The following is a 24314-nucleotide window of genomic DNA, read 5'->3' on the forward strand; positions in this document are numbered from 1 at the left end:
TGTCCATCTATCTATCTATCTATCTATCTATCTATCTATCTATCTATCTATCTATCTATCTATCTATCTATCTATCTATTCCCTCCCACTACCCTAATAATGAGAAAGAGACAGTATTTTTAAAAAATAACTTTTATTTATGAATAGTTAAAAAAGTTCTTGTTCTTAACATTTTTAGTTAAAGCAATGTTATTGAATGTGCGTATTTTTTTTTTGAAAATCCTGATCTAATTCTTTGTGATACATCAGTATTTTACAAAATGCTCTCAAAAGAGGGAGGGAGCATATTACTGTACCCCCTCTTCTCTCAGGATACTTTGCATTTGCATACTGCTTGTGACACAAGACGATGTTAAGTACTAGGGAAGACCCAGTACTAGATAAAACCACAGCCTGTGCTTCTAGACATTATGGTCTAGTAGATGTTATGATGCATGCTTTAGAGAATTGCTCCCAAAGTGTTGTGTATTATTTGAAAGAGGAAAGGTCATTATTGACTAACAGCTTTCTGAGAAGATTACTCTGGAGCAATTGACATTTGAGTTGGGATATGAGACTGAATAGGAATTCAACAGTCAAAGAATGGAATTGAGGGCATTCTAAGGTAAGGAAAAACATGAATAAAGGCTTTAAGGGAAGAGGGATGCATGCTGCATTTGAGGGCAGAGAAAGACCATATTGGGCTGGGGCGTAAAGTGTGTGTGTGTGTGTGTGTGTGTGTGTGTGTGTGTGTGTGTGTGTTTGTAGGGGTGTTAGGAAGAAGCTAATATGTGATTAGGCTGGAAAAGTAGGGTGTTGCCACATTACAGAAGGACTTGAATACTAAAAAGAGGAATAGGCACTTCGCTCAGTAAGGAGCCACATTCTGAGCAGAATAGTGACATGACCCTATCTATGCATATGCACTTCAGCTCCCTGAAATAATCTAATTGATCTGGACACACTTTCCAGTGTTTGAGATTGGATCTTTTCAATAGGCTCTTATCCTGTGTAACTCTTGTCTATCCTGTCTCATAAATCCTACATAGGGGATCTTCCCAAAGGGCGGGGGAGCTTCTTCTGGATTTCTTGAAATTGAGTGAAAAAGACAGACTCTACATTAGTTACCCCTGTTCTTTCTATGGTACAGGGCAACTTTCTTTTCCACTCTGATACATCTCTGATACATTTCTACACAGACATATCTCTGATGATATCCTTTATTCATTTTCCCCTGCATAATTTTTGTTGATTTTATGTCCAGCCTACTCATACTGTCCAAACTCCTTTTCATTTCTCTTTGAGTGACTTGAAACTTTAATTCTTTGAAAATGGTACTATTGCATTACTTATAATTATACAACATTATTTGAAAAATATAAATAATAAAAAGATGGGCCTTTGTTTCTGAGAGAAACTTGATATTTCTTTAAAGAACTTAATTAGAACCAGGAAAACAATCTATACAATCATTATAGCCACATGAATGGAAAGGAAAACAAACAAAATTAATCAGGCTATGTAATTATAATGGTTGGGAAGCATGGCCCTGGAGAAGACTTGAGCAAAATGCATGACCCTCCCTTCTTTGCTGAGGTGAGGATTATTGGTGTGGAACATTGCATATGACTGTCAGACTCAGTTGGTTATTTTCTGAACTACTCATTTTCTTTTCAAATTATTTTTTGTGAGGTCTGACTTTCTTCGTAGGGGTCTTCTTAGTAGGAACGTCTTACTGCACAATGTAACTTGTTCAGTTAGATTTAAAGACACAGCCTGCTCTGGCTACACAGCCAGTGGAAAGAGGCTGCTCCCATCCATGTTGTTGGCCTGCCAAGAATGTCTTTTCCCAGAAGCAGGTCCCTAGTGTCTCTCCCATGGGTGCCTCAAATTTGGGTGATCTAGCCATGTGCCAAATCCCCATTTTCTATTGCCAGAAATGGCATTAAAGAAGAGGCATGGAGCAGCAGTGGATAGAGCATCGGCCCTGGAGTCAAGAGGACCTGCGTTCAAATCCGGCCTCAGACACATAATACTTACTTAGCTGTGTGACTCTGGGCAAGTCACTTAACCCCAGTTGCCTCACCGAAAAAAAAAAAAAGAGGCATTACCTTTTGTTTGCTGCTGTATCCTGAGGACTATGAGACCTTTCCATATAATTGGCAGCTGAAACCTTTCACATGTAATGTCAATCCCATTAGAATGTTAATAATTTAAGAGCAAGGACTGTTTTTTCTATGTGTATATTCCACACTTAGCACAGTGCTTTGCACATAGTACACACTTAATAAATGCTTTCTTTGTTCATTCATACATGATCTCATTTGATTCACAGAACAGGAACTACTGTTATCCCCATTGATAGATATGGGAACTGAGACCAAGAGGTAAAATGACTTGTCCAAAATTGTGTGGCTGGTAAAAATCTGTGGCAGGATTTGAACCCAGTTCTTCCCAACTCCAACTCCAGCACTTTACTTCTTTTTTACCTAATTCTCTATAGCAATTCCTATGCTACTGTTTCTGTTCTTGAGTACCTAAACTGTTCTACTGATCTACTCTTATGCTTTCATCCAGTACCATATAGTTTTGATAATTACTGCTTTATGCCATATTAATGCTAGGATACTTTATCTATCTCCCTTCAGACCCCTTGACCTTATGTTCTTCCAGATGAATTTTATTTTTACTTTATGGAGTTCTATAAATAACCTCATTGGTAATTTGATTGCTATGGCATTAAATCTGTAAATTAATTTAGGTAATATCACTATTTTTATTATATTGGCATGACCCAACCATGAACAATTAAGAGCTCTTCAATTATTTGTCTTCCTTTATTTCTGTAAGGAGTGTTTTGTAGTGGTATTCATGTAAGTCCTAGGTTTGTTGGTTGATAAGTTAAGTCCCACATCCTTGATATATTTTGAAGTTATTTTTAAGGGATCCCCCTCATCTCCTCCTGTAGGGGTTTGTCAGTAACATGCAGAAAGGCTGTTGCTGATTTTTGTGGGTTAATTTTATATTCTGCTACTATACTGGTTAATTTTGGTTAATTTTTTAGTTGCATCTTTATGGAGTTCTCTAAGCAAACCATCATATCATCTACAAATAGTGATAATTTGGTGTCCTTTTTGTGTGAACTTACTCTTTCAGTTTCTTTTTCTTGTCTTGCTATTATAGCTAGCATTTCTAGAAGTATATCTGATAATGATAATGACATTGGACATCTTTGCTTTACTCCTGATCTTACATTCAATTGGTTGTTCCTGTGTGCAGAGGTGGCCTGAAATCTTTTGGATGATTTTGGATCTAACTTAGCAGGCCTTGCTGTGTTGAAGGGTTTGGTATAATCAGTACAATAATATCCACAAATAGGAATGTCTAGAGGATTTTGCCCCTCACCAGGGAATCCATCTTCCATTTGTTTTTTGTTTTCTTTTGTTGTTTTTTTTTTTTTTTGCGAGGAAATGGGGTTAAGTGACTTGCCCAGGGTCACACAGCTAGTAAGTGTTATATGTCGAGGCCGGATTTAAACTCAGGTGCTCCTGACTCCAGGGCCGGTACTCTATCCTCTGCGCCACCTAGCTGTCCCCCATCTTCCATTTGGACCTTGCTCTGGATCTTGTTTGTGACAGTGGTTAACACTTTCTGCAAGCATATGGCTTCTTGTTTTGTCCTTTGATTGATGTTAAAAATCTGAGGGCTAACCAACATTATCCTGTTGTCACATCTTTCAAGGAATGTTGCATAATCTTGACATAAGTGTGGAAGGTACATCGTTGAAAAATTATCTTTAGGATGGCTTTTGGCCATACCTAATCCTATGCCTTTTTATAGTCAATAAGTGATAAGCACAGCTGCAGCTTTTATCTTTTGCACTTTTCAGTAGTTTGTGTGAATAAAGATGTAATCTCCTGTTGAATGTTATTTGTGAATATCTGCTTTTTTCCTTCTCGTATCTTTATGAAGGACGTTCTGAGTGTGTGTAAAAATTATTTTCATAAAGATTTTGTAGATATGGGAAAATAAGCATTTGGGTTGGTAGTTACTGATTTTTCTTGGTTGCCATTTTTATTAACAATAAGGCCTGAGATTTTTAAAAAATGAAACTGAATTTCTATTACATACTGCTTGTTTTTATTTTTTAAGTACATTTTAAATTTACTACAGCAATAGCAACACTATTCAGCTTGTCTGTGTTCCCTTCTGAACCTACTTCTGTTGTCTTCTGTGGATTTTAAAAATCTTAGTGTGGCAGGGCATCTGGAGATGAGTTTCCACAGGGAGAAATCATAAGATCTTCAGCACCTGTCTCTGGAAAAAGCAAGAGTGTCACTGCCTCAGGAAAAGACAGGCTGCCCTTCCCTTGTCCTGAAGGAAGGGGAGGGAACACTTCAGGAAGAGGGGCAAGAAGTGAACAGGTAAGTGTTACCTAGTATGCTGAGCAGAGAGCTGAGTGTTGGTGTGATAGTGTAAACTGGTCCAGTGTGAGTTTGGCTTGTGGGTTGAATGGGAGAGATGCCCAGTGATTTGAGTGATGGTAGAAAGACTTTGAAATTATAGGAGGGACATGTAGAGGTGGCCACTAGGGCTCTGGGGAGCCACCTTCTCCCACTGTAATAACATGACACACGCCTGGTGCCTAGATCAGAGGCAAGAGAATGTAGGAGGATGGCAAAGTGGTTGGTCTCCCACTTTTTTTGTGCAAGAGAATAGAGGTTGATTCCAAAGTTTTCCTTTTTTTTTTTTAAAGTTTGTTTACACTTTCTGTTTTAATTAATACCATGACTGCCTTGGATAAAGATACTTTTGATCACAAACTTTAGTCTGAGCATTTCATTATTTGTGACTGGGGAGTTCCAAAAGAGTGACTGACATATAATACGTGAAAGAGAGAATGAACTAAATTACCAGGATGGAAGGAATTTCTACTCTGCACTGTACCCTACCTTGGCTGGGGTCTCAGGACCTATATAAGAAAGAATCTTATTGATATTGATTTCTCTTCTTAAACTTCCCAATGTGCAGCAAGTGTGGATTTGAGTCTTCTCTCCTAGGAGCTAAAACTCTCCGTGTTTCTCTGGTTGGTGGACTGGACCATCAAATCACATTGCTTTCTCCATGTATTTCCTTTATACATGCCTCCAAGAGAAATTTTTCAGGACAGAAGAGCATTTTCGCAGAAGCAAGGGAAGGAAAGAAGACTTGGTGGTCAGCAGTATTAAAAGCTATAGAAAGGTCAAGGAAAATGAGTAATAAGAAAAGTCTCTTAAATCTAGGAATTAACAGATCATTGGTAACTCTTAAGGGTAACTTATTGTGTTCTAAGAAATGGTGAAAGGGATGGTTTCAGGGAAACCTGGGAAGACTTGTATAAATAATGAAGAGTGAATGAAGTAAGAAGAATCAGGAGAACAATGTATACATTGTTGTATAGACTAACAACTTTGAAAGACGTAAAAACTGTGATCAATGCAATGATCAACCATGAGGATTCATGATGAAGCTTGCTACCTATATCTTGTTGGAAAGGTGATGGATGTAGAATGCAAAATGAGACATACTATTTTTGGACATGGCCAATGTGGGAATTTGTTTTATTTGACTATGTATGTTTGCAACTTGGTTTTTTTCTTAATAGCAGGGAGGTGGTAAGGATAGAAGATGGATGTTTTCTTGGGAAAATTTTTTTTTAAGAGTAAGGAGATGGGAAAAGTTTGTGGTAACAGAAAAGAAATTTCAGAGGACATGGTGGAATGGTCTATGAGATGGATTATCCTATTGAAGTATGGATAATTAGTATAGGAATGAAGCCTTGTGAGGAGATGGGATGGGCTTATTAGCCAAGAAGCATATGATTGGATTTGGAGATTTGATGCAGTAAGAGGTGAATTGGTTTGGCATGCTTCACATGCAGACTATTACTGCTAGCAGTTACTCTACCACAAAATTTGAAATAGAATTTGGTTGGTGTTTTGGAATGTGTCCCTTGAAAGCCTTCTTCCTTGGGGCCCTGTCACTGGTTCCCTTTAACGGTAAGAGATGCTCTTACATCAGGAGGTCAGGAAAGCTGGAGAAATGGCCAATATCCTTGGAGAAGCTCCTCAAAATCACAGATTTGGATCTACTTCCTTCTCATCTCTGCCTGTGCCAGATGTCCTGCTCTTTCCATCTCTGCTCCCGTTTAGCACAATCCTAGGCACCTAGTAAACTCTTAATAAGAAGCTTCTTGCCTTGGTTATTACCTCTTCTTTCAATCTACTTATGGCATTTGAGCTGTTTTGAGATTATGGAGGGCCTAGAAAAATAGGAGTTAGATTTTTATGATTAGTCCCCACATAATTTACATGGGAAGACACTGATCTTGCAGGTCCTTAGAACACTTGGCTTGGTTCTGGAGGTAGTCTGGGTGTTCCTACGTGGTGTAGGCAGCACCTACAGATTTTGGTTTATGGGATGAAACCAAGATTCCAAAGAGCTCTTGAAACAAACTTAGTCTTTTAGAAGTTCTCTTGTAAAGGGTTAACTTGGGCCTATGGGATCATTTCCTGCAAGAACTAGGCCGATAAAGAGAGAGAGTACAGTAACTAGGAAGGTCAGGAAGTGTTAGTTGCTTAATGGGGGATATGACTTAGAAATCTCAAGTATTTTGTGAAGTTCTGGGCCTTATAACTCTTAGTTTCTAAATCACTTCATATAGATGTTGCTGTCTTAATTTCTGATGATATGGATCCTTGTGTACCTAGCCAGATTCTGAATGGCATCTTTAGACTCTTGGTGATTTTTTTTTTTAATATAGTTGAGGTAGCCTAACTTATTAACCTGACTTTTCCTTGCTGGGAAAAAGGCAACAACAGCAAAAACCAGGTCTGATTTCCTTTTGGTATATTATTTCTTGTTACTGCTGAGACTGGGGGAATAGTGGTTGGGGAAAGCTTTGTGGGAATATTTTAGGACAACCTATTTTGATGGATTCATCTTCTTGCTATTAAGGATTACACACATATATATGTATATGTGTGTATATGTATGTGTGTGTATGTAGCGTTGATGCATTTCTACCTCTTTGAATTTATTTTTATAATTGAACTTTATAGAGGAAAGATATTTTTTGTTTACATTGCCAATCTCACTTCATCATTTTTCTGCTTTCAGAATTTAGTTCCAGAGTCCAATCTATATTACTAAGTAATTAAAATTTCGTTCCAGAAATATAATAATAATTGCCCTATTATCATATTGCAGCAGCATGGTGTGGAAAGGGTACTAGATTAGGAGTTGGGAGGAAAGAGTTTAAATGTTCCAATGCTATTAGTTGTGCAGCCTAGGACAACTCACTGAACCACTCAGCTTCAGGTTCCTCATCTGTAAAATCTGTAAAATGAGTTTACTACTTACACTACCTACCTCATAGAGCTATTTTGAGGAAAGTACTTTGTAAACATTAAAGCATTATACAAGTATGAAGTATATTTTATTCTTCTTCTTTTGTCAAAGTCTTACCCCTCTACCTTATCATGGCACTCTGACCTTGGGTTCTTGCAGACTATGCTAGAAGAGTATAAAACACTGGCAGTTTCTCTATAGTGGGAAGTCTGAATATGGAGATGAGCTATATGACTTTCATCTAAGGATCAACCTAATTAACTTTGTAGAAGTTCATCACCAGATTGGAATGGAGCAATTAATTTTTTGGCCACAGAAAATTACAAATTACATGTATTAAGCCATAGAAGGATTATGATATGCATTGGTGGCAGAAGTACCTTTCATTGATCTTTGAAATATTATTAAGTTCTCATTTAATGAAAGAAACAAAATATTTATTAGAATTAAAATAATAGAGCTAAAATGTTCAATACTTTGAGTAATTTTAAGACACTTCAGAAGGCAGAGTGATAAACAGGATTTGTCTCTTAACATACTGATCCTTTTTTCTAAAGGCATGTAGACAGAGAAGGATGTCCCAAAGATTATGATATAGATGAATTTCCCATGGGCTCAAAAAATCTGTGTAATTCAAGTTATTGGAGGTTTGGAACAAAGGATGCTATGGTAAGTTACTTGTATTTTTAAAAAAGTTTTATGTAAATATTTAATTATCAAACATTTATTTTTTATTCCTTCTATTTTTCTTCCCTACTGAAAACAACAACAAAAGAAATATAAAACTCTCGTAACAAATAAGCATTGTTAAACAAAACAGATTTCCACATTGGCCGTGTCCAAAAAATGTGTCTCATTTTGCATGTTAATTCATCACTTCTCTATCATGAAGTGAGCAACATTCTTCATTATTGTCATTACCACTATTTAATGTAGTCCTAGAAATGCTGGCTAAAGCAATAAGGCAAGAAAAAAATTGAAGGAATGTGCATAGGCAAAGAATTAATTTTTAAAATTTGTTTTAAGAATCTTCAGCAAGAGAATAAAAAATAAGAACCTTATTATGTATAATTTATTATTCATGGATTTGTACACATTGTGGATAAAATAATGATATCCTCAAGCATAATTATCATATAAAAGAGATGTCTTAAGGAGGAAAGCTTTGATTAACTGGAATGCTAGGGAAATTGGATATTCTGGTTAATTTAATTTATTTATGAACTCAGAACCTATCAGGGACTAAGAAACTTTGTGAACCAAGACCCCACAAGAAGCCTAGAATCCTGCTTGTGTCACATGAATACCTTTAGCTGTAGTACCTCGTTAATGAGAAAATTTTGTTTTGATTTTGTTGTTGTTATTGTTGAGCATTTTGATAAAAATGAATAGCTGACATTCCCCTATTAGTAAGAGTATGCAGAATATAATTTGATGTTTCTTAGGTGATCAAATTTCATGGTGCAGGAGTAAAGAAATGCAGAATTAGTGTAGAAATGTAGGAGCTAGGGGAAGATGTATAACTCTCCTAAGACATATTTGGAAGTTTGTACTTCACTTATTCATTCAGTTGCTCAATTTCCATGCATTCATTCAACAAACTTTTTTTTGAGGGTCTACTCTGTGCATTGCTCTAGGGACTAGGAGAATATAAGCATGAATAAGATACAATTCCTATCTCCAAACTGAATATAATCTAGTAATACCAACAATACCAACAATAGTAATATCTCATATTTCTAGGACAAATACAAGAATGGCTATAATGCACAATAAACCATTATTAAGGCAGTCTTTAGCTGCATTACCATAGTAATACTGTTGAGGATTAGGGAGATGATGACTCTTTGGTATTCAGCTCTGGTCAGACCATTTCTCGGCAGCACATTTTAGGAAGGACATTGATAACCTGGAGAGTGCCCAAGTTGGGTAACCAGGATGGTGAAGGACCCCTAGATCACACCACAAAAGAGGTGATTCTTCTTTAGGTGTCAGTTGAATGAGATGGACCTTTAGGCCTCTTCCAGCTCTGACACCGTATGATTCTGTGACTTTGTTCTATAGGCAATGGAGGGCAGCTAAAGATTTTTGAGTAGGAGGTTATGTGAGATGAATCTCTGATATTAGTTTATTTCTTAGGATTTGCCTTTTCTCATAGAGGGAAACAAAAAAACTTTATCCAAATACTGAGACAGAGATCTGGGATCATATTGGTTTGGATGTTCCCTCCAGTGATGTAGCTGGCAGTCCAGTCATGCCTGCCTGTCCTGTGTGCCTCTTGTCTGCATGGGCCATCTTGTTGGATGGTCCCCATAGAGGTTCCACCCCATGTGCTGGCAGCCTTCCTCATTCTCTCCTAACATCGTGAAGATACCAGTGGAGGAGTCAGGCTGTTTGTTCACTTGTCCTCTCTCACCTTTGCCACATGACCAGCCCATCTTCTCTTCCCAGATTTCTTCTAGGAGGCTCTGCAGTATTTCAATACTTGGTGTAACCTGTATAAGGTACTCTCCAAACAAGAGCCTCTGGAGGTTCTTGCCCTTTACAGGAAATCTCTCTTCAACTTGAACTGTGTGCTAGGTCTCTTCCACTTTTGTCTAGCATATCTAGCCTTGCTTGATGCTTATGATCAGAAGATAATTGAAAAAAGGTTATCTTTTATTATTATATCTTTTAAGAAATCTTAAATTAATTTGAGGTGTGGATGACAAACACTTTGTTGGAAGAAAAACTGTAAGGCAGCATTTTGCTCCACTGAATCAAATACTTTTTCATAATCAACAAACAATAAGCACCATGGGACCATATATCTTCTACATCTTTCAGTCAGTTGGCTTGACATTTCAATAAATCTCTTCTTCACCCCAAACACCTGTATGGACTTTCTGACTTATGGTTTGCTGTAAAATCTTGAACTATTCTGGAAAGAAACAGGTTTGGAGTTGTTAAAAGAGATGACTTCCTTCTCATATGGTCTGAATAAATTCCAGGAGTATCAGAGGGCAATATCCCTCCAGATCATGGCTTAGTCCCTTGCTAATCCTCTAAATGTAGGACTGGGTACTCAATCCTCTTCTCCTCAAGGGTCTGACATCGTCCAGGGACCTCCCCTACCCCTAACTTCTCTTTCTAGAAGGCTTGGGCCCGTGAACTTTCCAGAAAATTGAGATTTTCTCTTGAGAAACTCCTACCGCTTGGCCATATGTTTCCATTCTTCTGGAACCATGTAGCTGAGAGTAAGTGTAGATACATTATGCCTCTGTTGATGTCTCTTTATGACATGTTCAGGAATTTGAGGTCCAGGAACTCTTTTTATTCCATGGATTGCTGCTGTGTTTTGATGCCGCTGCCGCTACACAGATGCCATCTCTGAGGATTGTAGGGGGAAAGAAAGGAAGGAATTGGTTGATTGGTTCCTAGGGAGACTGTGCTAATGTATGGGAAACTTCTGGGGATCAAAGTCCACTCTCTGAGGACCAAAGGCTCTGATCTCTGAATCTCTGCATTCACCTATCTCTGCATCTCTCTGAAAAAGAGGCCATTGTAGGACTGTCATCTTTCTTTTATAGGGCTAGTAAAAAGGATGGCTCTTGTACACAGATGCCCAAGGCAACCAAATTATCGCCAATCATCTTCACTGACTCACTTATTCTTAATGAGTTGTGACTGGGTTGACAAGTCTTCTAGACCCAGGAAATATCCTTAATCTTCTCATCAAGGGCTTGTCTACGCTTCATAGGAAGATATTTTTGTTGTTGAGTCATTTCAGTTGTGTCCGCCCCATTCAGGGTTTTCTTGGCAAAGATGCCAGAGTGGTTTGCCATTTCTTTCTCCAGCTCGTTTTACAGATGAGGAAACTGAGACAAATTTGATTTTTATTTTCTGTTGACCTTTTATCAGCTTTCTTGATTTTATTATTTGCCACTTTCATAGATGTTTTTAGACCTTGGAGGATGTTTTGAGCTCCTCCAGTTATTGCTTTCTCTTTGGGCGTTTAAAAAAAAAACCAGCTTTCAAGTGCTGCTTTAACTTATTTAATATGCTTTGATTGCTCCATGGGAACTTCTTCCAGCCTGACCATTAATTGTTCAGTTTGGGTTTTACTGCAGAAGTTCTTTCCTGAGTTGTAGATTTTCTTTTATTTGCTCCTTATTTTTCTGTTCTACGATAGAAGCAGTGAAAATGGCCTTGGTACGAACTGAAGATGCTCTGCTAGGAGGGAACCTTTTGTCCAATTTGGGGATGGGGGCTTAGTTGCACTCTCGAGGGAGTCTCAGGGAGTCTTAGATTTTTTTGGGGAAAAAAGTGTCAATGCTTTTTTGTCTTTTTTAAAACATAGCCATTTCAAATCTCTTTACCTGTAAATTGAACTCTGACAAAGAAAAACATCTGAGCAAAAATATCCAAGATGTTTTCTGCATTTGACATGATAGGTATTATTTTGCCATAGTAATCTTCCAACTTTCTGTCATGAGAGAGGAGAGATATGTTCATTTTTGTTCTTTTGGACCTTTATTGGTTTTACCATTACTCAGAGTTTGATTTCCTCTTTGTGACTTTTTCACTTACTGTGCATTATGTATACTATCTTCTTGGTTCTACTTATTTTGTTTTACAATCAGTTCCCATAAATCTTCCCATGTTTTTTTCTGAATTCTTCGTATTTGCAATTGGTTTTTGCACAATACTATTTCATTATATTCATAATACAGTAGAAAGAACTTAAGGCCTGTACAGAGACAAGGGACCTTGTTCTGCTGCTTCTTGCTTATGGAACCTTGGACAGAACACTCAATCACCTTTGGCCTCAGTTTCCTCATCTGTCCCTTGCAACTCTAGATCTATGATCCTGTCAGTCTCTGGATGTATAATAGTATTTAAAGACTATTCCTCAATCTATGGGCCTCTACTTTGTCTCCAATTCTTTGCTACCACAAAAGTGCTGCTTTAGTCTTTGTTTCTGCCTTTTACTTCTGTGGGGAATATTCCTGGTAGGATTTCTGAACCAAAGGATATGAATGAGCCAATCACTTCTGTCGCATAACTCCAAACTGAAAATACAGAAATTCTGGGCCATTTCATAGCTCTTTCTGCAGCATATCACTGTGGCCTTCTTACTACAGACTTACTCCAACATTGATTGTTCTCATCTTTTGTTATCTCTGTCAATTAGTGTGGTGTGAGATGAAGCCTCAAACGTGTATTAATTTGTATTTCTCTTACAGTTAATAATTTGGAGTATGTTTTCATGTGGTCATTTATAACTTGCAATTCTTTGAGAATTTGGACTGCTTATCTATTGGGAGATGGCTCTTGCCATATATATTTTTGTCAATGTTTTGATTATTTCTCCTCATCTTTTGGACTGAATAGAAATAATAACAGCTAATAGCTAGCATTTATATATCACTTTAAGATTTGCAAAGCACTTTACAAATATTAATTCTCATTTGATCCTCACAACAACCTTTCGAGGTAGGTGCTACTATTATCTCTATTTTATATCTGAAGAAGACAAAGGTTATGTGGTTTGCCCAGGATAACATAACTAATAAGTGTCTTTAAATTCAGGTCTGCCTAATTCTAGATCCAGCCCTATATCTACTGCTCTTCCTAGATGTCTCTAAACAATACTGGGGAGGTGTTTGTTTATTTGTTTGTTTGTTTGTTTTTTGAGGATATGGGGAATGGACTGGGATGGAACCAAATTAAAGATGGCCTGAGCCTTTTCATATCTCCAAGGCATGCAGGTTTGGGTCATAGGTTAGGTCTTAGCCCTCAGCACCTCCCTTGTCTTGGACTATGGAACACTCTGTCTTCTCCCCTTATCTTTTCTGAATTTTTTTTAGTGTCTTGTCTCTTATTTGCCTATCTTTCCTCTTCTATTATTGATTGTCCATTCCAACTCTAGAGATGTCATATATCCTTTGTTTTATCTTATTAAGTCACTCTGAAGAGTCTTGAAATAGATCCATTTTCAATTTGGTTTTTTTTTTATTCTTTCTGATGACCACACTTCAGTTTCTCTTACAACATAATGTTTATTCATCATGTTGGAATTTTTTTGGCTTGTTTATTTCTTCAAGTTGACTTATTTTTTCTGAGATAATTTTCCTTGTGAGAATTTTTTAAAAATAAAATTTGGTTGTCTTTTCATTTTGATTGGGGGCATCTGGTTCCTCCTCACTGAAGAGGACTTTTCAAGATAGGAATAGCATTTTTCTGAAATATGATTCCTTTGACAGATCATAAATACTTTTAGATTTGTGTTTCCATCAGAAGATAGTCACCAATGCTGCCTTTGATTGGCTGTGATTGACCAAAATGAAATCCATTTCATCTTGAGTGTTCTGCATTTTCTTTGTGTTTGTTTCTTCCTTTTCAACACAAAGTTGATCAAATAGTTCATTAATGGTGGGTATCAACATACACCTGACTTTAATTTGTGGGACAGCCTGACATCTTAAAATGCCAGCTGGTAAATTTTTTCAGGAAGGTGTTTTCTTTTCCTATCTGAGAATACAATGAAAGGCCCAATACCATATCCCTTAATACTAGGATAAAGACTCAGATAGTCAGTGTCTGGGCAACTATAGATAAAAGTGGCCAGATAAGAAGCTGAGAGGAAAGATCAGAAAGCTTGGACTTCAGGAAGCCTCAGACCTAAGGGAGCCAAAGGTCAAAGGAATCTCATGCTTCCAGTCTCTAGAATTGAATACAAAGAACTGGGATATAAGAGAATGGTGTCACAGAACCAAGAACAGAATACAAGAGAATGGCTAAGACAGGAGAGCCATAGTTACTGTGTGTTGCCTGGCCTTGAATAAATGGAAGGCTTTTCTAATTCTATCGTGATGCCACCTCCACCTTTCCCTATGGTTAGGGGTTCCAAGCATTTAAATAAGTGGATACCTTCCATTTTTAGTCAGAAACATTGACAATAGTGGGCATACAGGTGTTCATCCAATGGTTCAGGGCTGTATCTCATTCTTAGATTTGAAGAGGTGATTTGCCCCTGGAGGTGGAGGGACAGGGTTCTCCATCACATACATGTATACCTCAGGATTACAGTTTTCTATACTAGGATCTCTCATGGGCCCAATGTGAGTTCTAAAGGTCATCTTCTTCAACATTGCTATTTCATGGAGAAATGAAATAAAAATGAATGAATAGAATTTACTCTCCCCCTGAGAAACGAAAAAGGGAAACAAAAGAGGCAAAAGAAGCTATTGTTTTTCATTATTAAAATAACACCTTCCATTGTTATTTAAAATAAATATGGTTTTCTCTTTTTTCAGCCACACATTGGATCTAAATTAAGTAATTTGGGGGGTTATCAGAGGATAGTTGAAATCAGTGGAGTGCCTACTTTAATAGAAACGTTTTACTGACCTTTTTGCTAGGTCATTTATTTTCCTTATGCGTAACTCTTGTTTTTCCAGCCTTGGAAATCAGAAGCACACGAACAGATGGAGCAATCTTATGTAAACAAAGAAGTTGTGGAAAGAAGTAGTTTACCCCTGCTGAATAATGACACATTTGACTCTGGGATTATTGAACGGTATTTTTAATATTTGTATTTATTTATATAGAGCATGAACCTTAAAGGTAGGACTTGTTCAAGAGGTCAGTAAACTTGTGCTCAAGTCTTTTCTTTTGTACACATGTGTGATTTCAGTAGTGTAAGGAACTTCCTGGGTGAAAATTCCTTCATAGACAAGGATCAACAATTTATAGTTTCATGGAGTTGCTTATGGTAGGCTTTAAATAGTAATATAAAATAGGGAATAGACATAATTATCTAAATGATATCCCCCGAGACTTGCTGTGATTGAACAACTGCTCACCGTTATTTCAACCTGGTGATGAATCTTTGTAAATTTAACTTGATTAGTTGGTCTTTGGGCAACAGGTATGCAATTCATAACCAGCCCGTAATCTTTAACCCTTGATGCCTGCCCTGTTGGCATGGTTTTCAAGACCTCAGGGTTATCTCCAAACCATAATGAAACATCAGAAGAATATTTTTGAGTGGAGATGAAAAGGAAATACAGAAAAACATGAGTTATGGTCATGCCATATAATATGTAAATATTACACTAGTTTATATGGTATTTTAATAACAACAAAACAGTAAGCATATATTGAGTGTCTACTGAGTAAGATCTACTGTAGAGGGAAAATATATTTAGATACGATGAAGATCTTTCCTTCATGGACTTTATAATTTACTAGGGGGACACAGTGCATAGATAACTATAATACACAATACATATTAGAAAGGAGGAAATGGTTATGTCAGGTATTATGTAACCAGAATCAATAGGACTTAGCAAAATTTTAGGGTATGAAAGTATTTTCCTCTCTATTGTTGTTCAGTCATTTCAGTTGTGTCTGATTCTTTGTGACCCTATTTAGGAATTTCTTGGCAAAGATACGGGTGTGGTTTGCCATTTCCTTTTCCAACTCATTTTACGGAGGAGGAACTGAACAGGGTTAAGTGACTAGCCCGGGGTCACACAGCTAGTAAGTGTCTGAGGTCAAATTTGAAGCCAGGTCATCCTGACTCCAGGCCCAATGCTTTATCCACTACACCACATAGCTGCCCCATTTTCCTCTCTACATAAAATTTTCTAACATTTTCTTTAATATAGTCATTTTTAAAATAGTTATTAAATTCACCTTCAAATAAGTTTTTTATGTTTTGACATTTTGAAAGTGGCAGTCTGACTTGTTTTCTGGAAATTGTCCTCTTGTTTTCAGAGACACTGCATTGCCCAGAAGAGGTTTTGGAGCTCTCTTTTCTCGACACCCACCAGATCACCGTAAAATGTTAGTAATTTACTAAAAATGCCATCAGTAATAGAAAATATCACATAATGAGTCAGGGAAATTTTATTTCCTGAAGTATGTACAATGGGTCAGGGAACGAAAAAAATTCTTAAGTACTCTTTGTTATATCTGCCAATCTTATGTTCTTTAATATAATGTTATTTTGCCCATTAATAAGTATGACACCTATTTTGATATAGTTAATATTATATGACAATTATCATATAATAATACATCGACTAAATTAATATGCTTTTTCCCATTTTTTAAAGGAAAGAAATTGTGAAAATAACATACCTTTGGTGACTAAAGGTATCTTGAGGCAATCTAATTTAGTGAGTGTAGTCCCAAATGAAGTTTAAAAAAAATCCACAATCAAAGATAGATATATCAGTGATGCAGAAGAAAATGAAGTACATCAAAAACTAAGATATCCAAAGCAGCCTGTGCATTATGAAGGAACGTCATAAACATGTATTATGAGCTAACGTTTTTACTTCAAGGATAGTAGGGATCTGCGAACTAAACAATAATATATACTTGATCTGACTGAGGATTTATCTGATAATATTTAACTAAGAGATCAGTAACAGGTCATTTAATCTCTCCTTAGTTTCCATATCTGTAAAAGGAAGGTAGCAATACCTGTGTTAGCTACCTCACAGGGATGTTGTAAACAAAACAATTTTCAGTACTATATAAATGTGAATTATTAAGGAGCAAGCTTCCTTGGGAAAATGGTCAAAATGATATTATACCATTCTCATCTCTCTGACCATAGTGCTCCAAGGGTGGGGAACCTGCAGCTTCAAGGCCACATGTGGCCTCTAGGTCCTCAAGTGTGGTCCATTGACTGAATCCAAACTTCACAGAACAAATCCCCTTAATAAAAGGATTTATTCTGTAAAACTTGTACTCAGTCAAAAGGCCAAACCCAAGGACCTAGAAGGCCATATGTGGTCTCGAGACCATGGATTCCCCACCTTGGTTGGACAAATTACAATCCAATGGTAGGGATATGGTTACTAGGGATTATAGCCCCTATTAAGTCTGCTGAGGCCCTGGTACAGTCTCCATAAGAATATTGTCATTGTTCAGTTGTGTCTAACTTTTCATGACCCCAGTTAGGGTTTTCTTGGCAAAGATGCTGCATTGGTTTACCATTTCCTTCTCTAGCTCATTTTACAGATGAGGAAACTGAAGCAAACAGGGTTAAGTGACTTGCCCAGGATCACACAGCTAGTAAGTGTCTGAGGCTGGATTTGAACTCATGAGGTTGAGTCTTTCTGATTCCAGGCCCAGTGCTCTATCCATTATGCCACCTAGCTGCCTTTCCACAAGTATGCTACCTATCTTAATGTAGTTAATATTACATGATAATTATTATATGATGATACATTGATTAATATATTTCTTTCAGGTACAGTTCAGAGCCAGATAAACCAAACTAAATCACCAAGAGACAATTGATGCCCCAGATATGAGCCAAAACCATACCAGTTTTTTATCTCCAGTTAATATTCTATAGACCACAGACGATCTAGGATAATTTCATTCCCTCCTTGGATGAACTATAGGCAGATGAGGATTAGTTGAATGAATTGGACGTGTATGTCAAGGAGAATAAGAGCCTCACTGGAGACAGGTGAGCTGTCTTCAAATACTTGAAGGCTTATGATTTAGGATTAACTCTGTTCTGTTTGGCCCCAAAGGGGAGAACCAGGAAAAAAAGGGTGGACTTTGTCAAATGCAAATTGATGATTCATGCCAGGGGGGAAAATAACTTCCTAGATATGAGAGGCGCTTAAGAGTAGAACGGTTGTTTCTTTAGCTTCCTCAAACTAGAGGCTTTCAAGAAGAATCAAGATGACTACTTCTTAGGGATGTTACAGTGAATATGGGTTGAACTAGATGGCCTGTGAAGTGCCTTTGACCTCTGAAATTCTGTGATTCTGGCTGTGACTCTAGTGTAAAAATACTTCAGAGATAATGGGTAAGTGGTGTGGTTAATTTTTATATTTGACATAACAATCGACAACAATTGAAAACATAGTTATAGAAGTCTTTCCCAATTCCATCTTTTTGGATGAATGGTCCATTAGGAAATAAGACTTCATTAATTAAAATGGTTGTTTAGAACCATTTGTTTGTTTAATTTAATTCATGAATGTGACAAGGTATTAAAGACATAAACTCTCAGTTTTAGTCAGAATACATACAGCAGAATACGTATGCCATTTTGGAAAATCCACTGAAATATATTATTTTAGAATATTCTCTCTTGAATATTAACTATTCTTTTGCTTCTTGCCAACTGTACAGCAGTTAAAACTAAATGTCAACAGGAAAAAGGCAATGAATAAAAATGAGTTTGTTCAATGGACCAGAATGATGTGTTTCCAGTTATTCTGGAAAACCATAATTATAATGTGACCATAATCCTCATGTTAACTCTTTTGGTGCAACAGTGTAAATATATAACTTTGTCATAAAGGAGACCTTTATCAGAGAGTATTAACTTAAATTTCAGGATCTGTCAAATTAATTATAATTACATTTGGCAATTTGTTTCTTTTTCTTTTGTTATTTTTTTTATATGAGGCAATTGGGGTTAAGCGACTTGCCCAGAGTCACAGCTAGTGAGTGTTATGTGTCTGAGGTTAGATTTGAACTCAGGTCCTCCTGACTCTAGGGCCAGTGCTCTATCCACTGCACCACCGAGCTGTCCCTCTTTTTCTCTATGCTATAACCTTGGACCTACTCAATTTTGGACCATTTTTATGAAGACAATGCTGCTTTTCCTTATAAATAGGCTTCAAAAATTCATAGAGGAAAAGAAAGTCTTAACGAAAAACTTTTGTAATCAGAGATCTGGGTTTGTTGGCTCTTTTTGAGCCAAGCCTTGATTCACCTTAAAGTGGTCATTCTTGTCGCTTACCTAATAGAGCAATCGTTGGAATATCTAGTGCTTTACATTTTTACAGAGGGCTTTCACAGATCCTTTTAGTCCATTCTGTAGTTGGAAGAATTCACCTGAGTTATTTTAGTAAATGACTTTATTTAGATCCGATCCTTACATGATATGCTCCCTGTCTTGCTCACTTTCCTTTGGACACAGCCCAGTTTGGTAATGTTCTTCCTAAAATGGCAACTGAACACAGTACTTCAAATGTGATCCAACCAGGACAGAATGCAGAGGACAGACACTATACAACCCAGACACTATGCAGCATGTAATCATATAATCTCTTCAACACTATGTTATGTTGTTGACTCATTGAGCCAGCAGGCTAGATCTTTTTCATGTAATCCTAATCCAAGTCTGTCTATCCAATGCTGTACTTGTACAGGAAATATTTTGAATCCAAGAATAAGACTTTACATTAAATTTCATTCTATTAGATTTGGCTCATTATTCTAGTTTTTTGAGACCTTTTTTCCAACACTGCCTTCTCATCTAGCATTCTGGCTTTGGGTCATTTGTATATCTGCAACTTATATTATCTGTGCCTTCATCCAAATATGCATCTATAATACCTTTGCCAAGTCATGGAAAAAATGCCAAACCAGTTCTAGAAATGTTTTGTAAACAGTGCCATCCTTTCTATCTCAAAGAAATGGATGCCAAGAAATAAAAAATACCATTATTATTTCCTTCCTCCTTAACAGTCAGAAGCATTAGCACATATGGCATTAGTGCAGCTATGCACTGAGTTCCTAGTCTAGGTTGAAACTCAGCATTAAAATCAAGAGAGGAAGAAATTGAGTTACTCACTTTTCAGAACTTGGTTGAAAACTTCAGGCACTCCATTTGGGACTTACATCTAAATTTAATATGTAGCTATAATTAATAGTAACATAATTTACTCTTTATGTTTGTTCATTCAACTAGTTCTAAATAGCCCTAACTAATATTATCCAGCCTACATCTTGCCATTTCCATAAAGACAGCACAAAACTCTGGCAAACGCTAAAGTTGTAGCTTATGTGTTGGTACTTTCCCTGTCTCTAAGTCTAGTTGTTCTGTTTACAAAGGAAATTGGTTTAATTTGGAAGAAGCCTTGCTGACACCAAGTGACCCTTTGCTTTGCTTTCTAAAATTTTGTGTACCTTCCCTCTGATAATATATTCAAGAATTTTATCAGTATTTGAAGTCAACCTCAGTGGCTTAGAACTTTGAATGTTCTCCTTTTCCTTTTTTGAAAACTGAGACATTTTCCCATTTCTAACTTTCTGGCCTCTCTACTATTTGCCATAATTTTTCAAGGATTGAAAGTTGCTCTACAATCACATCCATCAATCAATTACTTTAGTAGCCTGGGATGTAATGCTTCCTGGACTGGTACCTTGAATTTGTCTTGGGCAGTTAGATGCTTTTGTGTCACTTCTTAACTTACTTTTTTACAGCTCCCTGACAAGCATTTTTATTCTATCTTTTCTAGTCTGAAGATAATTTTCTTTTATAAAAAAAAGCAAAATAAAAGTTGAATAGTTCTGCCTTCTCACCATAATCTGTTATTATCATCTGTGTATGTAGATCAGGGGAATCGTAGAATCTAAAAGCTAGAAAGGAACTCAGAGACATCAGTTTTATTATTTTTTTAAGCCTTCTTTTCTGCAACATAGCCCCTCGCCTCCAAAAATCCCTGTTTTGTGTGCATTTATCACCAGCTTAAGTTGATTTTGAGCTTTATTACACTTATCTGCAATTACTTATCATTTCTTCCACCTTCAATGATGATGATGATAGAAAAAATGATACGTAGAACACTTTAAGGTTTTCAAATGGCATTCCTCACATTTCTGCGAAGATAAATAGTGCAGGTTTTAATATTTTCGTATTACAGATGAGTACACTGAGGCTCTGGGGATCTAGGGAACCTCTCCATAGTCACACAGATAGATAGTATCTGATAAAGAATTTGTTACATGTCATTAAAGTTTAAGTTGGTCACTGAGTTCCTTATATATTCATATTAGTCTATTTAGGCACCATCCCATTCTCTTCTTCATTGGTATCATTGGTGTTTGTAATATTAGAACGTCATTCTTGAGAGCTTCCTGTCTCTCTTGGGATGAAATCCCCCATGTATTTTATGTCTCAGTGAAACACATCAGAAAGTACAGTAATATGCTTATGATATTGAGGAGACAATTTTTGTAAGGATAAGAATTTTTCAGAACTGAAGATTTCTGTGTCATTGCCTTTTTAATATCATACAGTATATCTAGTTGGCATTTATATCTCAAATATCACCAAAGCACCTATGCCTCACATCAATCAATCTTTCTAATAGTTTGAAGAGATGATTAACCATGATGAAATTTCATTTGGCCCCCATGCTTTTGTTATCTCTTCCCCTGTTACTCTACCATGGCGACTGCTTAGTAGTAAGGTAATGAAAAGAATGCTAGAGTTGGACTTGGTGGAATCTCTCTTCAAATCCCAGCTCAACCTGTAACTAGCTATAGCCTTCCTGAGCCTCAGTTTCCCCTTCTTTAAGGCTGTTATAAGGATCACATAAGATCATGTATGGAAAGTGCTTTGCAAACTTGAACATGTAGCATAGATGTTAGCTGCTGGGTACAGATATCAATACGAGTTTACGTTTTCAGAACACTTCAGACTATTCAGAGTTCCTCCATGTGCATTATCTTTTCTTATCCTCACAATTGTGTAAGGGAAATAGAGCAGGTACTATTTTCCTCATTTTAACATATAAAGAAACTGAGGCATAGATACAGATACCAATTCCATTAATTCAAAAGTACTGAAATATCACATGGGTACAGATAATTTATTAAACCAATTAACTGTTAGGTTTAGAGAGTGAATCCTGAAGAGGTGGGTTACAGGATAGATAAGTTTTACTGGAGGAAAAGGTGTCAAAACCTTGGGATGGATGGCATTTAAACCTTTGGGGCAGCAAAGGATAGCATGAGCATAGTGTCAGGAATATAGTGCGTACTTAGTAAGTTCCTGTTTGACTGAACTATAATAAGGGCTTTAGTGTAGGGGTAGGTTAAATTCTGTACTATAGGGGGATATTATTTGGGAGATGGAAATGAAGATAAATTATGCCTATTTCACAGTTTTGTTCAATGTCAGCCTCTGGTGATGCTGCTGCTACTACTGCTATGGTTTCATTGATTTAGGGAACTCTTAGTGAGAAAACTTTCTCAGCCAATGCAGATCAACAGTCATTCTTTGACTTAACAGTCTTAGAGAGACCTGGAGCAGTTGTAGTTTAATGGATTCATCCCAAAGTGATATTAAAACAAAAAGGGGAAAAATCCATTTTTTTTGTGTATTGTGTCTTTTTTAAAAAAATTTTATTTTTTAAATTTTTTTTTCCATATGCTTTTGAGTTGAAAATTTTTCTCCCTTTTTCTCCCCCCACCCTCCCCAAGACGGCACACAGTCTGACATAGGCTTTACATTTACATACCCATTAAACATATTTTCACATTAGTGAAGTTGTAAGGAAAAATTAAAACCAATAGGAGGAACCATCAGAAAGATGAAACAAAACTCAACAGAAGGTAAAAATAAGTGAGAGCGATTCGACTTCCATAGTTCTTTCTTTGGATGTGGACAGCATTTTCCATCCCGAGGCCTCTGGAGATGTCTTATATCCTTGTAATGCTGAGAAGGGTTCAGTTTAACATTCTTAGTCATTGCATAACGTGGCTGCTATTGTGTACAAAGTCCTCTTGGTTCTGCTCACTTCACTCAGCATCAGACCATACAAGTCTTCCCAGGTTTTTCTGAAGTCAGCCTGTTCATCATTTCTTATAGCACAATAGTATTCCATTACATTCATATACCACAACTTGCTCAGCCATTCCTCAATTGATGGGCATCCTCTCAATTTCAATTCTTTGCCACCACAAAAAGAGCTGCTATGTATATTTTTGTACATGTGGGTCCTTTTCCCATTTGTTTGATCTCTTTGGGATATAGCCCTAGAAGTGCTATTGCTGGATCAAAGGGTATGCACATTTTTGTTGCCTTTTGGGCATAGTTCCAGATTGTCCTCCAAAATGGTTGGATCATTTCACAACTCCACCAACAATGTATTAGCGTTCCAATTTTCCCACATCCTCTCCAACATTTATCATTTTCCTGTTTTGTCATGTTGGCCAATCTGATAGGTGTGATGTGGTACCTCAGAGTTGTTTTAATTTGCATTTCTCTAATCAATGTATTGTGTCTTTTCATGAATATTGGTTTATCTTTTGTAGGCAACATATGACGACATATCGTGAAGAATATGTTCCTCCCTATGATTACACAAAAGTTGTAAGTATGAGAGAAAAGAGCTCCATTAAGTGATTTTTATATATTTAAAATACATATTCCTATCTAGACTAAATAATCAAGTTTTGAAAGTAAGAAGAAACTGCTAGAAATGCTATATTTACATAGTGCTGTTAGCAACAAGTCTGTGGAAGTTACTAATAATTTTGAGTAGTTTGCAGACTGCAAAGAAGAAAAAATTTCAGTGCCTTAAATGTACCATCCACTTTCTTCCTTTCTTGCTTTACTGCCATTCAGAACTTAACATTTTATGGCAAATAAGATTTTTTTAGCTTTCTTTCCATCCTTGCTTCTCTACATCTGTACTACATAAAAAGAAGTTGCTGTATGTAGTTTGGGGAGATGTGGACTTTAAAGGCTATCTTAACACTTGAATATACTTTGCATTTTTGAAAATATATATTTATGAAAAGGGAATTTCAAGGGGCAGCTAGGTGGCACAATGTATAGAGCACTGGCTCTGGATTCAGGAGGACTTGAGTTCAAATTTGGACTCAGACACATAACACTAGCTGTGTGACCCTGGACAAGTCACTTAACCCCATTGCCTAACCAAATTTTTTTTTTACAAAGGGAATTTCAGTATTTGTTATTTCCACTTGCAATAGGAGTATGGTGCTGCTCATTCTCCTGTTCTTTAAGGTATTTGACTTCTCTATGAAGAAAAGTTTTATTATAAATTAAACTCATTCCCTGGTATCTTATCTCCCTGAGTCATGTAAGCTACCATGCAATGATTGGGGTAACAGCAAGCTCAGCTGGTAAATGGAGAACGCACAAAGCAGTATGGAGG

The 24314-nt window shown here is 36.8% G+C and overlaps 1 protein-coding gene across 1 annotated transcript in view; it reads left to right on the forward strand.

Annotated features, from left to right (window-relative positions):
- Positions 1-24314, forward strand: part of CFAP95 (cilia and flagella associated protein 95) — a 113417-nt gene that overhangs the window by 76996 nt on the left and 12107 nt on the right. The window contains exons 5-8 of the mRNA XM_021001800.2: positions 7926-8037; positions 14811-14929; positions 16132-16200; positions 23446-23503. Of these exons, the coding sequence (XP_020857459.1) occupies positions 7926-8037; positions 14811-14929; positions 16132-16200; positions 23446-23503 (358 nt within the window). The remainder of the gene's footprint in view (positions 1-7925; positions 8038-14810; positions 14930-16131; positions 16201-23445; positions 23504-24314) is intronic.

Source organism: Phascolarctos cinereus, unplaced genomic scaffold (genome assembly GCF_003287225.1).
Source record: "Phascolarctos cinereus isolate Bilbo 61053 unplaced genomic scaffold, phaCin_HiC Scaffold_4;HRSCAF=312, whole genome shotgun sequence".
Lineage (NCBI taxonomy): Eukaryota > Metazoa > Chordata > Mammalia > Diprotodontia > Phascolarctidae > Phascolarctos > Phascolarctos cinereus.